The following is a 15261-nucleotide window of genomic DNA, read 5'->3' as shown; positions in this document are numbered from 1 at the left end:
TATATTCTTTCTCCAATTGCAAATGAAACCAAGTTGAAGTGGTAGAACAACTGCAACTGCAACTGCAAACAAGCTCTTACCGAACTGGCTACTGACAAACAACAGTCTCGGCTTTCAGTTTGCAATGGGAGACTGAACAGAAGACCAAAAGTGCCCTACTATCGAGGGCTTAGTGTGAAATTTGCTTAACTGAGGGGTAAGATGGAGAAAAATAGTTGTTGCAAGCGGCATAAGCCCGAGCCATTCACCTCTTAAGTCCGACTGCATGCCACATTACGGTTTACAATTCAACCAACTGACGCTACCCAATCGCCCACCCATCATCCCAGTTTTCAGTTTTCAGTTCCAAGTCCCCATTTTCCCATTTCCCACCATACCATTTGCCAACCATCTAGAATGGTTGACTGGTTGAGCGCCTCCATTGGGGGTAGACATTCGAGTGGCTCCAAATCCCCAGCAATTTGTCGCAACAACTCGCATTACATTACAAAACGATGTGCAAATAGAAGCGGCTACGAGAGCGGCAAACTAAAGGGATTTGCCATAATGGTTGCCCCAAAGTATCCTTGGGGTTTTTGGTCTGGGTTTTGCTTTTTGCTTTTCTCTACTTTGCTACTTTGCCGCCTTGCCACAGGCTCTCTCTATTTAATAACCCAACGAATTGGGCCGCCAGAAAAGGGGGCAAAAAGCTGTCGGAATCCGGCTTAGTTTGGCTTTAGTTAGTTGTCCCCGCTTCCATATTTAGCGGAGCATTTAGTTTCATATTGTAATTGCAGTTGTTTCCTGTCCCCTGAGTCCTTTTATTGGGCATAGCATCACCCATGCCAGCAAGCTGTCTTTCCGTTTTCACTTTGCATTGCTATTGTTTAAATTGTGTGTTTTTGACCAAGTTAGTTAGACAATTGCTGCCTTTGTGATTGCATTTTAATTAACGACCGGAATAGTTTAATCAAAAGTTGGGCAATTCCGGTGTATGGTCGTTTTATAAACTGAGTTTCCTTATTGGGTTTTTTGTTTCAAAGCGTGCTTTCAAAATAATGAATTGGCGGAAACTAAAAACCAATTTAGGTACTTCCATGAAATATTTATTGTTTATTTTAAATAATGATATCACTGGTAAAAGGAATTTGTATACATAACGAAAAAAACCAATATGCGCAACTATTTATGGATTTTGATAAAATATTTAAAGCTTAAGTCAACTTTAAGTACTGCCTTAAAAAATATTTTACGATATGGTATAGTATGCAGTATGCTAATATACTAAAAAGTCAAAGCGTAAAGCAATGAACCTTACGCATCTGATTTTTTATGGTTTCAGCATGTGACCTCCTTGGTGGGTCGTCAAGGCCATTTCATTGGCCCAGAAACAAACTTAAAGTCGTTCGCCACATAAATTGATTAGCCCGAAATGTGAGGGTACAATAAAATGGCTGCTAAGCTGCACATTAGCATCATTACAGGACAAAAACAGCAAATCTTAGGGCAAAGCAAAAAAATGGTAGACACCTCGTGGCTCTTTTGGGACTCATAAGTGGTGAACAAAACAAAAAACCAAGTACAGACCGTATGTTTGTCAACATAAAAAACACATTTGTGTCTGGGAAATGGTGAAATTGTGTATACTTCGTGCAGCATGCGATTCTTTCGTTTTTTGGTTGAGGCACGTGCCTGACGACATCACACCATATTTTTGGTCGGGACACTTGGGAGCTGTTCCATTTCCGCTAAACGGACTCTTTGGCCGGGAAAAATGCAAGGATTCCCATTTATAATTCACAAATTTGTATTAAAGGTTGAGCAGGCGAACGGAAACGGAAATCATCCGCTGGCGTCAGCTGTTTTCCTCGACGACGTCTTCAATTGTGTCGCCCCACAGCTGAATTATTTATGATTGTCCGGATGTGAAATGAATTGAAAGAGTTCATGCTAATTAGCCGGTCCAACGGCAAGTTGGGTGTGCGAACTGAACAACAATTTTAATTGCATTCCCCAAGTCTGGCCGCCACTACAAAAGTCAATTATGAAAGGCGTCTGAGTGTTTTAGCGAGTAAACGATTTTCAGATTCAAACTTATTCCGCCCCTTGACTTTTCAGGGGCAAAGGTCACGTGAAGAGTTCGTTCGTGACAATTGTTGAAAATATTTATTTGCTATATAATAATGTTAGGGTAGGAATATAATTATACAAATTTAGCAGGATCTTATTTGTTAAATTTACACTTTCCAATCTTATGATTTAAGCCAAATAAAAAAAGCTTAGTGATGTAAATGTATGTGCTATTGCTTCTAAATGCTGACCAGCACTTTCGTTGGCTGGCTCTTGACTAAAAGTTTTCTCTGCTTTGTAAATCCTCGGGGCAATGATAAACAAAGTTTTGATTTGCTGCCGTTTTGTTGCTTTGCTCATGCAAATTGTTGGCGACACTTAATTTTGTTTGCAAATACTTGTGCATATTTTTAGGACTGACGGACAACCAGTTCAAAATTGTTGAACAAGTTTAACTGTCGGAAAAAAGGGTCTTGAATGAAGGGTTTTTTTACAATTTAAATAAAAATAAATCTAAATCGTTTTTTCCGAAATGGAAAGTTTTAGAATATTTTGCAACAAAAAAAAACTTATACATAAAACCCAACAAGTATTTAGTTTAAAACTGTAAGCAACTTGATTAATTGTATTTTCGTCACCGATTTGCCGCAACTCACGCACGGTTATTCCCCCGACAAGTCACACCATAATTTGCCTTATCGTTTCCCAGCAGAGACCTTTTTTTAGCGCGGGCTTTCAGTGCGGAGTTATTTAATTAATTAACACAAACTGTCGCTTGTTTCACGCTTCAACGTGCAAACGATGTTAATGGGCTTTCAATTATGCCGAGGGAACCCCCGCCCCCCAAACGGAATGCAAAAGCCCAGTAAACTACGAAATAACAGTGGTCTTTGGCTGTCGAGGATGTTGCCCGATGGGATGGAAGGATCACACTGTGTGCCCAAGGATGTCCTCGCCTGCCAGTCAGCAGGGCAAGGAATAAAAACAACTTTTCACAAGCTGTCACAGGGATTTTGTCCATTTGATTGCGTGTGTAATTACAGTGGCACGCCCACTTGTCTTTCTAGCCAGTTCAATTTCAAGTTTTTGTCCAGCCCCATAAAGGAAAAAGGTCAAAGGCAAGTCGGGTACAAAAATGTAGGAAGGAAGAAAGTAGGGAAGAAAGGTACCGGCATTAAGCTGGTCGGACAAAGTGATTTGGAGTCTCACATCGAATCGGAATTGAAACAGCGAATTTGGACATTGACAAGACGAGTCCTTGAACAATACCAGCATTGACTTCAAAAGGACGCCTCGTCTTTTGCAATGACTTCACTCAAGCGTTGGACCAAAGTAAAACTGTTTTGACAAGCAATAAATATAATAAAGTATTTAAAATGTTTTGAATAGTTCGAAAGTTCTAACTTGTTAAAAAAAATATTGGCTTCAATAGTTTAAGAACAAAAAAGCAAGTCAATTTATTTCGAATTAAAAGTATAAATTAATATAAATACAATTGATTTTCAATGGCAACTATAGTTCACGCTTTTGTAAGCGTGATTTGTAAGTAATTAAATTTAATTAAATAGAAAATCGATTCGTTAAAAATTAAACCCTTTCTAAATATTGAATTGTTGACACAGTCAAACGTTTTCTCCACACTCCCTTTAATAATTCATAACACCTAATTGCCTAAATTAAGCAAATCATTCTACCACAAAAGCCTTTTTTGGCCAACAGTTCTGTGAATCCTTTTTGTCTCTTACAAGAAAGTGCTTAAAAATTTATGAAAGCTCAACTCTCATTAGCAAAGTCTGAAAATTTAAGCCACTAAGCTGATGCTTAAAACAAGACCACAAAAAAACAACTAACACTTGACTTGAGTCGCGCATTAGACTCGCAAGCCGCTTACACAATAATGAAAGCCTACTGTTCGGGGCATTCATTTGTAATTAGAGAATAAATTTCAATTTCACGCTTGCCACCACCAATGAGCAGCGAACAGTTTTCCGGGGAAAAGCCGAAAAACCCTCTAACCACCGCCCTTTTGTTAGGCAACATTTAACATTTAATACTGGGAGCGGAGCACGTGCCCCGACATTATGTTAATGCCAAATGAACAAACAACAGAAGTGGGCGGCGGAAAACAAAAAAAGGGGGCAGGGCAGGGCAGCTGGATGCTGCTCTATCTACGCTTTTCAATAAGTTGTCAACGGCGATTTATGACCATATTTTATGGCAAGCCAACAGCAAAAATAATGTGCTGATGGCCGATACGTGCAGGTGCAACAAATTATAGATGCGAATTTTGGTGCTATCTGCAATAGACAGGGCCCTTTAAATTTTAAACTGGTGTAACCGATTAATAATTGTAATTGACATTGTAACATAAATAACAATGTGCGACTACAAATGTATACCCATTACAAATTGTTGGCCTAGTCAAATAATTAACACCTGCATTTTTGATATCAAAATATGCCTTATGTCTTTTTTTGTTTTTGCTTTTTAAAAATGTATTATTAAATGTTGAGCCGTTAAAATTAATACAAACTTGTTTGATTCTTTATGAAATCATTAAAATGGTTTAGAAAATTATATATTATAGTATTTCCGGCTTAAATGCTATTTATATACACATTCCAGAAGTCTGAGTTTACGGTCTATCTTAAAAAAAAAACAAACAAAATTCAAGTGATTTGGTGATATATTCAACCCCATTCATTTCCTAATTGAATATTTTTGCCCACTAGTTCAAGAAACCACTCACTTACCAATTCTTGTTTTTATTCCTCTGCGGCTTAGACAGACTAGTAAGTAGAGTGTTTATAAATAAAACCATCATTGCCATTATGGCCATCATCAGCCAATATTATAAGTTCTTCTTTTGCTGCGTGCCACGAAGCCAAATGGCTGAGCCTTGGCAACACGGCCAGACTGGCAGTGGCAAATGCCCCTCGAGGGGCACATTTCACTGCCATTATTGGCACACTGGCTGCACTTTGTGGTGGTCCCAAGGCCTTGGGTCATTCGGCTCACCTGACGAGTGGGTGGCTGTAGAGGAAACTTTGGGATTAATAGCAACTTAACTTTGATTATGATGGATGGCCAGGAAAGATGAAACACCAACGTTTTCTAATAATATCTTCAAGTGCGAGCTTGGTTGTTTCAGGAAATACATATTGGTGACTAGGCAGCATTTTTATTATTATAAGTAGCAAGTTGATTTAGATCACCTATTTTGTTCTTGTTTGCATTTAGTCATAAAATTTTAATTCCATTTTATTTAAACAACTTCTCATACCCTAACCGTTTCATATTTTTAAAAACTAATTTTTTTGGCAGAATTCTTAGATTTATGTAGTATTAAATAAGTTATAATATAATATTAAGTGTTGAGTTTAATATTTAAAAATTCTTATAACAGATTATTACATAAAATCTACCGTTAAATGTAAATTTAAGTGCTAAATTGATTGTACAACCTTTTGAACCAGTTTCCCAACTAGTACTTTAAAATAACTTCAGTCACATACAAATCAATATTCTGTTATTACATTTTATTTAAAAAATCTTGGTTGCAACTTCTGTTTAAAACTCTTCAACTTTCAATGCTGCCAAATCAGTTGTTAAATCTTTGAAAGTGGCTGAAAAGATTTCCGCTAAATATAGAAAAAAAAGTCACTCCGATGAAATAACTGAAACAAAGTTTCTTTTTGCGCAACCTATGCTTAGTGTCGAAAAGTTTGCGTCTGTAAAATATATTATCTATTAAAGGTTATGAAGGTTGAGGGGCAATAAGTTTACAATCTGCACGCTTTGATAATGACAAAAACATGAGTAATATGTATGTTAAGCTGATATAATATATAAGCCCAAACACACATTTCACCACTGAATTGTTTTTCTAAAGCTTTAAAATGTTTTCCGCTTCAAAAGATTATGAGAGAAAAGGCCCGCAGAAAATGACATCAATTGCTGTGTAATCTTAGACATTCCCTGACTCTCACACGCAGCGGGGGCAACATGAATCTATATGTGTAATATAATTTGTTAGATTTTTCATAAGCCTGCCCATATATTTGCCCATTTTCGGGGCAGACATTTTGAAGTGGATATTGATGAATTTATATTGGATTTGGGTTGCCTTTTGTCGCTGTTTTTTGCCTCGCTTTGGGTTTGTTCTTTTGCACGGACTTAAAATTTGAGCTTAAGTGCTTATTTGTTGTTATTTGTAATTTGAGTTTTCGGTTGTGTGTGTGTGTGTTTTTTTTTTTGTTTGTTTTACTGACCAACATGCAGCAATTGATGACCCATGTGGTCTGCCGACTTTGACTCTCTGGTCATGGCTATTAATTTTTGGTCAAAGGTCCCTACTCACCTTCAGTTCCTCACTTCCACTCTGTTTGCTCGAAGATGTACGGCTTAAATCCTTGACTTGACACGTGGCCCGTTGTTATTCGCTTCGAGATTATGCAAAACATTTTAAATCAGAAGACCTACAACTTAAACGCATCATCAAGTACAAATACTGGCAAATTTGTCAGAATTCCCTTTTTTGGGTTGGCACTAAGAGCTGATAAAGCTGCTTATGTAAATCATTTCAAATGGATTGACCAGGAAAGGTCCTTTGAAAATGACTTTCAGTCAAAGTTTTGGGGGTTCTCCTTTTTTTGACAGAAGCGGTTAGAACAGGTGTTTTGGGATATGCATAAGTTAAAATTGTAAGTCTAATTTAAATCAAAAATATTTAATAAAATGATTTTAAATGATTTATTGTAGGGTGTTAATTTGTTTATCTATTAATAGTAACCTCCTAGTCGACACCTTAAAATGAAAACTTCAATTTCACTTTCTTATTTTATTTGCTTAACCCAAAATATATTGTTGTTAACGGCTGACCCAAGTGCTAAAAAAAAATCGACTTACAAATTGTGGGTGCAATCCAGAGACCCTCTTTTTTGCCACCCAATAAATATGAACTTCCAACACAAAAGTTAAGCCCCAATGGGACCGACACTTTTCACTTTTTTTTTGTCATCCTGCCTTGTTTGAATTCCTTTGTAATATCCGGGGTCCTGACCCAAATTCTCACACCTCACAAATACCACCGAGACAGCAGACGGCAGCCAATCAATCAATGCAAAAGCTTTGCAAATTCTTTAAAGACACTTTTTTTAATCAAATTTAAAGTCATTGTACTTTAAGGCCTAACTGCAGGTGTCACAAACAAGTGACGGAAAAGGCAAATTAGGAAAAACAAACCTCCCCTGGAGCAACAAAACGATTTGGGACAAGTGGAAAAGCGTAAACAAAAGAAGGCCAAGACAGCAATCGACTTTAGCCATTTCTATGCTAAACAACAAACCGAAAATTACATTTGTTTCCTGCTTCCGGCATCACGTAGCCGCACTGTAGTCTCCAAGTCCGCAGCTTTGAGTGTCTGGGAGTGTTGAGAGAAGTTTGGTCAAATTACCAACATCCTGTGGAGGAAAACAGTTTCCCAGTAAGTCCTGTCTGCAAGGTAAAGAGGTCAGGGACTGTCGGTATGGAAGGAGCTTTTATAAGAAGGAGAAAAAGGTGATAGCGATGCTTTATGATACTAATATTCTGTTGCAGTGCAATGTCTAGGCAGGACAAAATTGTTTACTTCTTATTACTCGAAGCTCAAGGTGATTTGCAATGCTTTGCATAACCTTTTTTCTCAATTTTACATTACCAATTCAATATCTTTTTTAGAGGTAGACTTTAGCTTAAGGCTTTTTCTTAAAGTAAAATAGACCATGAAAATATTTAGCAACCTGAATTCAATGGTTAATTAGATAACAGCCAAATTCTTTAAGTAAAATAGACCATTTAAATTTCTGGATTTAATGGTTAATAAAATAATGGCCATAAACTTCAAACACATTTTTTTTGAAGTTATTTAAATATTTAAGTAATAATCTTTGGCTTAAAGCTGTATTTAAGTTTTTTTTTAATGCTTAACTGAAATTTACAATTTGCCTAGAACTATGGTTTGAGTTATTAGCTTCCTTAGCTTAGTTTTTTTAGTAACTTTGTCACGCACATTTCGCTTCTATATTTCTCTGGCTATCAAATATTGATTTATTTTCTGAAAAAGTTTTTTTTTCTTCAAAAAGAAAAAAAAAAACATACATTTTCATAATTTGCCTTGCAGACACATAACAAATAAGTTAATTCTCAGGACGAAATGCGATAATGCCCGGGAAATTGTTTACTCCAGAGGACGCACCTAAGTTTATCTCAACTTTGACCCCACATTGTGCAAGTTTTGGCCCTGACAGTGCTGCTTTCCCATATATATACATATAAATTTGACCCATTCCTGCAACCTGTACGAATGGCAATAGCGTAGCCATATATTTTATTATTGTACCAGCAAAAACCAACTTCGGATAAACAAGAAAAAGGGGCAAAATTTAATCAACATGACTTTGTGGCTGTTATTTGCCTCTGGTTCGGAACAGTTCACTTGGCGCCTACACAATCTCACGCCTTTCACAATAGAATGCAAACATAAACCAGGCCGTGGGAAGTGAGTCTGTGCGAGGACTATTTGAAAGCACCAGCTGCGTCCGTCTGAATTTAATTAATGTCAGGGTGAAAAATACGAAAAAATTCTGATTCACATGGGAATATAAGGGGTTTTCATAAAGGGCTATTTTTAGAATGCAAGTACAATTGAAGTATTTTTAGCCTTAATTTAAAATGAGAATATGTTTTTAGAGAGAAAAAACTATTAAAGGATTTTTAAACTGTATTTAAAAGGAGCATATGCATGAAGACTCTAGATAAATTGGGCAATATATTAATCATTTTAATTCGTATATACAAAACATAATTTTTCATTAAATATGAATGCCAAATTTTCAAAGTAACAGCCAAATGTCAACCAATTTAATTTCATTAGCTATAAACATTTGTTGGGCACAAAAAACTAACCACATGGCTGGCCCAGGGCGAATATGTTTTTAGAGAGAAAAAACTATTAAAGGATTTTTAAACTGTATTTAAAAGGAGCATATGCATGAAGACTCTAGATAAATTGGGCAATATATTAATAATATTAATTTGTATATACAAAACATAATTTTTCATTAAATATGAATGCCAAATTTTCAAAGTAACAGCCAAATGTCAACCAATTTAATTTCATTAGCTATAAACATTTGTTGGGCACAAAAAACTAACCACATGGCTGGCCCAGGGCGAAAACAGAATTTCGGCCACAACAGGGCGTATGATTAACGCCCGAAAAGCCACAAAGTAGGCAGCACAAAAACCACAAAATGTCAGGCAGCAACATCGGCAGCAAAGTCTCATCAAATATGTTGATAAAACACAAAAGATTACAACCAAGCGGGGTCAGGGAAAGAGGCTCCTAGGTTCAGCACCAGACCAGAGCACGAAGGCCAGGACGAAGGCATCTAATGTGTTTGTCAAAACGTTTTAATGCCCTGTCTAGGGGATGGGGTCCCATAAAGCCAGCTATCTAGCCCCTTTTTTTTGGGCGATAGTTAAAGGCTGTGAGACGGCAGGCTTGTGGACAAGGGACCGACTGACCAGGCACAGATGACCTTTTTCGCACAGCGAAATAAAAATTGTTAAATAAAAGGCAAATAAAATTTGTGTGTCACACAAATAAGAGGGAAACATGAGCCTCGTCAAAGTCTCGACATGAGAAAAAAACAACCTGTTGTGTGTGTGTGTGTGTGGTGGTGTGTGTACTTGTGTGTGGATGCCCTTTGTATGGGTATGCGTGTGCGAAAGTCTGTGTTTCGGAGGCGTTAAATGTATTAGTTGGGCTATGCCCTAAAGGCTATTTAAACGTCGTCAATGTGTTTTTCACGCTTCGGTTCAGAAAATGTTTGGGGAAAAAACACACTACTCGACATAAAATTATCCTATTTAATGTAGATAAAAGTATTTGTTCTTATTTATACTACCAGCGAATATTTATTAACTTATAAATATTTACACAACCAGCTAATATTTTATAATCTTCAAAGACTTGAAATTGGAATTATAATTATCTATGGTAAATGATTTTGAATTCTGTTTATTATATTCTCAAATTTTGTATTCAATTATAATTGCATATTTCTTGGGTGTTATGTACAATATCTTGGGTCGAGACTATTCCATCTTATTTGTTGCCTAGTGTATTTGGATGAAGTGGGGTATTTATCTGGCCCTCGATGCTCAATAATGTGTTAATGGGATTGCTTATTATGTGTCAATCAAGCGTTATTCTCAAACCAATTTGGGATCCCGAAAATATTCTTGTTGTCATGTACCATTTATCGGTTGACACATTGTTTTTTAAAGCCTGCTAAACTGTGATCTGCCTTTCGGTGGCCCACGAACAAACGTCATATTCGAACGTAAATAGCATCATTATCTAGAAGATATCGCACAACTCATTCGTCATTCGTCAAAAAGCCAACAAGAAGGCACACCAGAGAGCAATGATAAATCACTTTCAATTTTGACAAACGTCCCAAATGTCGCGCAGTCGGGCACATTTCATCGACCAGGCACCCACTCGCAAACACAGACAGCTTCCGAATTTCCATACCGAGTGGTCGGTGGGACTCCGGCGGGCAATTGGCCAACGCTTCCGTCCAACAAATCACTCTCCGCCGGACATTTCCGAGATATCGTTGGCCAAAACGAGAGAAGGCAAGAAAAGGGGAAAGCGAAAGTCAATTCGATTAAGGCTTGGACAGACATCTGAAAAGATGGATGGCTGGCAACTGGGCAAATGGTAAATCATATCGCAGACATATTTATGCCATCAAGTTGAAATTCAAGGATAAGCAAATCTATTTTCTAAATGTTAAATTTGGAAAAAAAACACCCAAATTGTACATCAATTGTTCAATACAAAACTGAGCTCAAGAGTCAATTTCCTTCTTTAAAAGTCAACCTTTAATTCACACTGCGAATAAATAATTAAAATGACTTTTTTTTAACACTCGAATGATCTACTTATTAGCCATCATGGCTGCATTATTGTATGGAACGTGCCCCTCGCCTTAACTGCAATTCAATTTCCGGCTTGCCTTGCTGACATCACGTATACGCAGGCTATCACGTATACGACAAGTTGCATCGCCAGCCATCCACAGCCAGCTCCTAAGAAAATATTCCGCCAGCACTTAACGCTTCTTTTTTGCCGAAGCTGTTGCAAATGCTTAACTTTCCACTTCCGGCACAAAAAAAGTCAACAACAAAAGCTGAAATTTCAACCCCATTTGGGGGAAAGTGTCTGTTCCCGTTGAGCGACTGCTGTGCATAATATTGCATACTCATTTCAGGCTATTGTTCAGACACTCCTCGTTATAAGGACTTCACTGTAGGAATATTTTTTCTTGCTTTTGGGGCGCTGCCCTTAGGTGAGCCATCTATCTTCATCCTGACTGGATTCATCAAAACTCAACCCTTCAGTTGCATTTCCTTCTACCATTTTCTTCGTCCCTCGTCTGTGTTTCTTATAAATAATTCAATTGCCATTTTCCTGGTCTCATTCTTTTTGCTGTAAAATGAACATATGACGCCTGAAACGAATTACAATGAACGGAGGGTCTTACATTTGATATGAAATGCATGAGAGCCCTTTGCATTGTCTAGTCCACGTCTACGTTGCGAACAAAATAAATATTGCACTTCTATTGATTTTTTTTTTAGTTTTAAATAATGGGAATTCTATTTGCTTCTAGACCATTAGGCATGCCATTAACCCATGACATCATTTGGTAAAATATATAAATTTCTATGAAAAGAGGTGGCAACTAATGGTGGCATTGGCGCAGCTGTTGGGTTTTCCCGGTATCTAACCTTTCGATGGCTTTAACAATTTGCAACAAAAAAAAAGCATTGAAAAAGTTCGAATATGCGGCCATTCAGGTGCAGTCATGAATAATTTTAGTTCATAAATTGCTCTGCAGTGGACAAAGTAAATATTTCACTGGAAAAATACAAGTAAAGCAGCTTTAGATGTCATCGTTTGCTTACTTTTTTATGCATAGTGCAAATTTCCTAAAAAGTATATATTCAAAATACAAACTTTTACATTTCTTATTAAAATGTATAAAAAGTCTACTTATTGTGATTTTTGAAATTAATTGTTGTGTGAAATACTTTTTGTTTCTGGGTGACAAATGAAAATGAAAAGGATTCAACGCATTTGAAGGAAAAGAATCCCTACACTTTCAGTCAAACAAATAGCAATTAAGATGCCTTCCAGAAAACGCAAATATTTCGTGATATTATAACTTATGTACGATATTCTGCTTTATTTATTTTAATTCGTTTTCCGACATAACAGAGATTGGTGTTGCATTTATATTTTCATAAATTTAAACACGAAAATCGAAATAATTTAAATTAAAAATTGTAAACTATAATGTCAATTTTTTGCTACACTCAGATGCCATTTTTTTGAGAAAAGTCGAGAAAATAACAACACAGGTTTTCATATCAGATGGTAAACACAAAATCCTCTTCAATTCTCGTTGCTATTTCCTTGACCTCAACTGTATAGACCATATATATTCTTCTGTTTCTAATTTGTCATCTTTGCTCTCCTTTCTTACAGTTTCTCATCAAGGCAAGGCAACAGCGATAAGTAGAAATGTTTCATTTGAAGCCCCAACAGAGTCAAGGCTGTGGCGTGGTACTCATCTGCCTGGTGGCTCTCCAGATGCAGCAGCCCACCCAGGCGGAGCTGTCCCCGGTTCAAGGTGACCAACCAATGCAACCGTCAGCCGTTCAGCAATCCTCTAAAGACTCCTTTGTAGGCACTCCCCTGAGCAATCTATATGATAATCTGCTGCAGCGCGAATACGCCGGCCCGGTGGTCTTTCCCAATCATCAGGTGGAACGCAAGGCTCAGCGTTCCCCCTCATTGCGTCTCCGGTTTGGACGCAGTGATCCGGACATGCTGAACAACATTGTGGAGAAGCGTTGGTTCGGCGACGTCAACCAGAAGCCCATCAGGTCGCCCTCCCTGCGCCTGCGATTCGGCAGGCGGGACCCCAACTTGCCCCAGATGCGACGGACCGCCTACGATGACCTGCTGGAGCGCGAGCTCACCCTCAACAGCCAGCAACAGCAGCAGCAGCAACAGTTGGGCTCCGAGGGTGACTCCGATCTGGGTGCCGACTACGATGGTCTCTACGAGCGGGTGGTGCGGAAGCCACAGCGTCTTCGCTGGGGACGCAGTGTTCCCCAGTTCGGAGCAAACAATGCCGACAATGAACAGGTAAATCGTTTACCTCCCTACTCCCTGGGTCTATTTGTGTATAAAAAAGTCATATTTTTGGTTTTTAGAAAAAAGTTAGAATGGTAAATTATAGTACGACGTTTTATTCAATTTTTAAAGAGAACTATTGAACGGTTACACATGTTTGAAAAACAATACTCTCCAGTGAACTCTCAACTTTAGAAAGCGTTTCATCAAAGGCTTTTTCTTTGGTATCAATCTTCATCAGCAGATTACTTTCCATGGCTGTTAGAAGACTTTCTGTTATGTTGAGATTCTCCTCTTAGTTCAACTGGATGATTTTCTGTAAAGATTCCTGCAAGTCGATCTGCAAGCATAATTAAAAAATTTAGAAATGCCCAATTTACAGCGCAAACAAAATGATAATAATGCTTTGAGAAAAACCCCGCCGCTCATATTTGAATCGGTTTTTATTGAACAATTTTTAAGCACTCTTTTAATTTTATTTTTCCCAGATGGAACGCTCTCAGTTGTACAACTCAATATTGAACACGCAGAAAATGCGTCGCATGCTGATGGCCCTGCAGCAGTACGAGTTGCCCGAGAACGTGGCCAGCTATGCCAACGAGGAGGATACCGATGCGGATCTGGAGGAGAACACATCCGAGTTCCAGCGGGAGGCCCGTAAGCCAATGCGTTTGCGATGGGGTCGAAGCACTGGCAAAGCTCCCAACCAACAGAGGGTAGGCTTTAAAATTTACTCACAATTTTCCCAACTGATACAGAACTCTTTTTTTTTTAATGTAGCCCACTGCAGAGGAAACTTCATCGGTATCGCCCAAGACACAGAACTAAATTATTGAAAACAGCCAGGTGAAGGAACTGCAGGAGAATGGAAACAGTTATAGGAAATCGGAATCAAGCTACACGGTCAATATCCAATGCCAAAAAAGATACAGAAACATATAAAACGCAAGTCAGATAAAGTTTTTGAAAGCATTTTTGAGAGGCGCAGGGAGGATTGGGCATACATACTAACGAACATATAACTTATATATTATACACATATAATTAACCACTAATGTGTAACTTTTGGTTTTTAGCAACTATAAGAACAAAGCAAAACTTACATGAATATTTTTTTCGAAAACTTTAACAATGCGCAGGTAAAACAAGGTAAAACAACTTTATCGACTACGAGTTTATTAAACTTTTTATTAGTTAACAATTATTTAAATTTGAGTTTCACTTTAAAAATAATTCTATATATATTAAATAGTTTGATTACATTTTAAAAGTTACAACATTTGGAGTATGTATCATTAGCAACCCATCAAAATTGTAAAGCCTCCCTATTCCTTATATGCTCAATTAGCCACTTTTAAATTATTCAATGCCCCAAAAAACTTTTAGACTCAATGTATATACAAAAAAAAAAATTATAAAATCTTTTAAATTAGCGAAAATTTGTTATAATAACGCTAAAAAGCTATACAAAAACATTATTCTATTTGTGAAAAACTTCTTGATTTCTAAGCTTGTAAGCGAGTTTCGATTTAATGTTACGATGGAAGTGTTTGAAAAACATAGAGGCCCCCGGAAGCTGTATTACTGTAACACTTGTTATATTATGTGTGCTACAAATTATAAATATATGTATATCAACTATTATATTATACGACTATATATATATATATATATACGATGAACATTGTCTATTGAAATTTTATTGATGTATTTTAATAAAAGGAGAAACCAATTACAAAGCAAGCAAGCATAAAGCTGAATGTTGTTAGAACACTTTTGTATATTTAATTTACACCATCATTGAAATTATTGTTTACCAAACAAAAATATGACAAAGAAATTACAATTTGTGGTAAAATCCATATCCCGCTGACTGCAATTTTCCAAAGAAAATTGTCAAAACCGTTTCCTGCGATATATATCAGTATATACGCAAATATACCTTTTAATGAATG

At 37.1% G+C, this 15261-nt stretch overlaps 1 protein-coding gene across 2 annotated transcripts in view; it reads left to right on the top strand.

Moving 5' to 3' along the window:
• Positions 1–15060, top strand: part of LOC128262478 (short neuropeptide F) — a 31532-nt gene extending 16472 nt beyond the window's left edge. Inside the window, exons 2-5 of one of the 2 annotated variants that reach the window (XM_052996757.1) lie at positions 12653–12797; positions 12855–13318; positions 13795–14022; positions 14087–15060. In XM_052996757.1, coding sequence (XP_052852717.1) covers positions 12689–12797; positions 12855–13318; positions 13795–14022; positions 14087–14134 — 849 coding nt within the window. In that variant the 5' untranslated portion in view covers positions 12653–12688 and the 3' untranslated portion in view covers positions 14135–15060. Of the gene's footprint in view, positions 1–12652; positions 13319–13794; positions 14023–14086 lie in introns of both variants that reach the window. The other variant, XM_052996756.1, reaches the window with a different exon arrangement.
• The last annotated feature ends 201 nt before the right edge of the window (positions 15061–15261 follow it).

The sequence above is a fragment of the Drosophila gunungcola genome, unplaced genomic scaffold (genome assembly GCF_025200985.1).
Source record: "Drosophila gunungcola strain Sukarami unplaced genomic scaffold, Dgunungcola_SK_2 000001F, whole genome shotgun sequence".
NCBI lineage: Eukaryota > Metazoa > Arthropoda > Insecta > Diptera > Drosophilidae > Drosophila > Drosophila gunungcola.
Note: the sequence above shows the minus strand (reverse complement) of the source record. Positions and strands in the feature narration are given on the sequence as shown.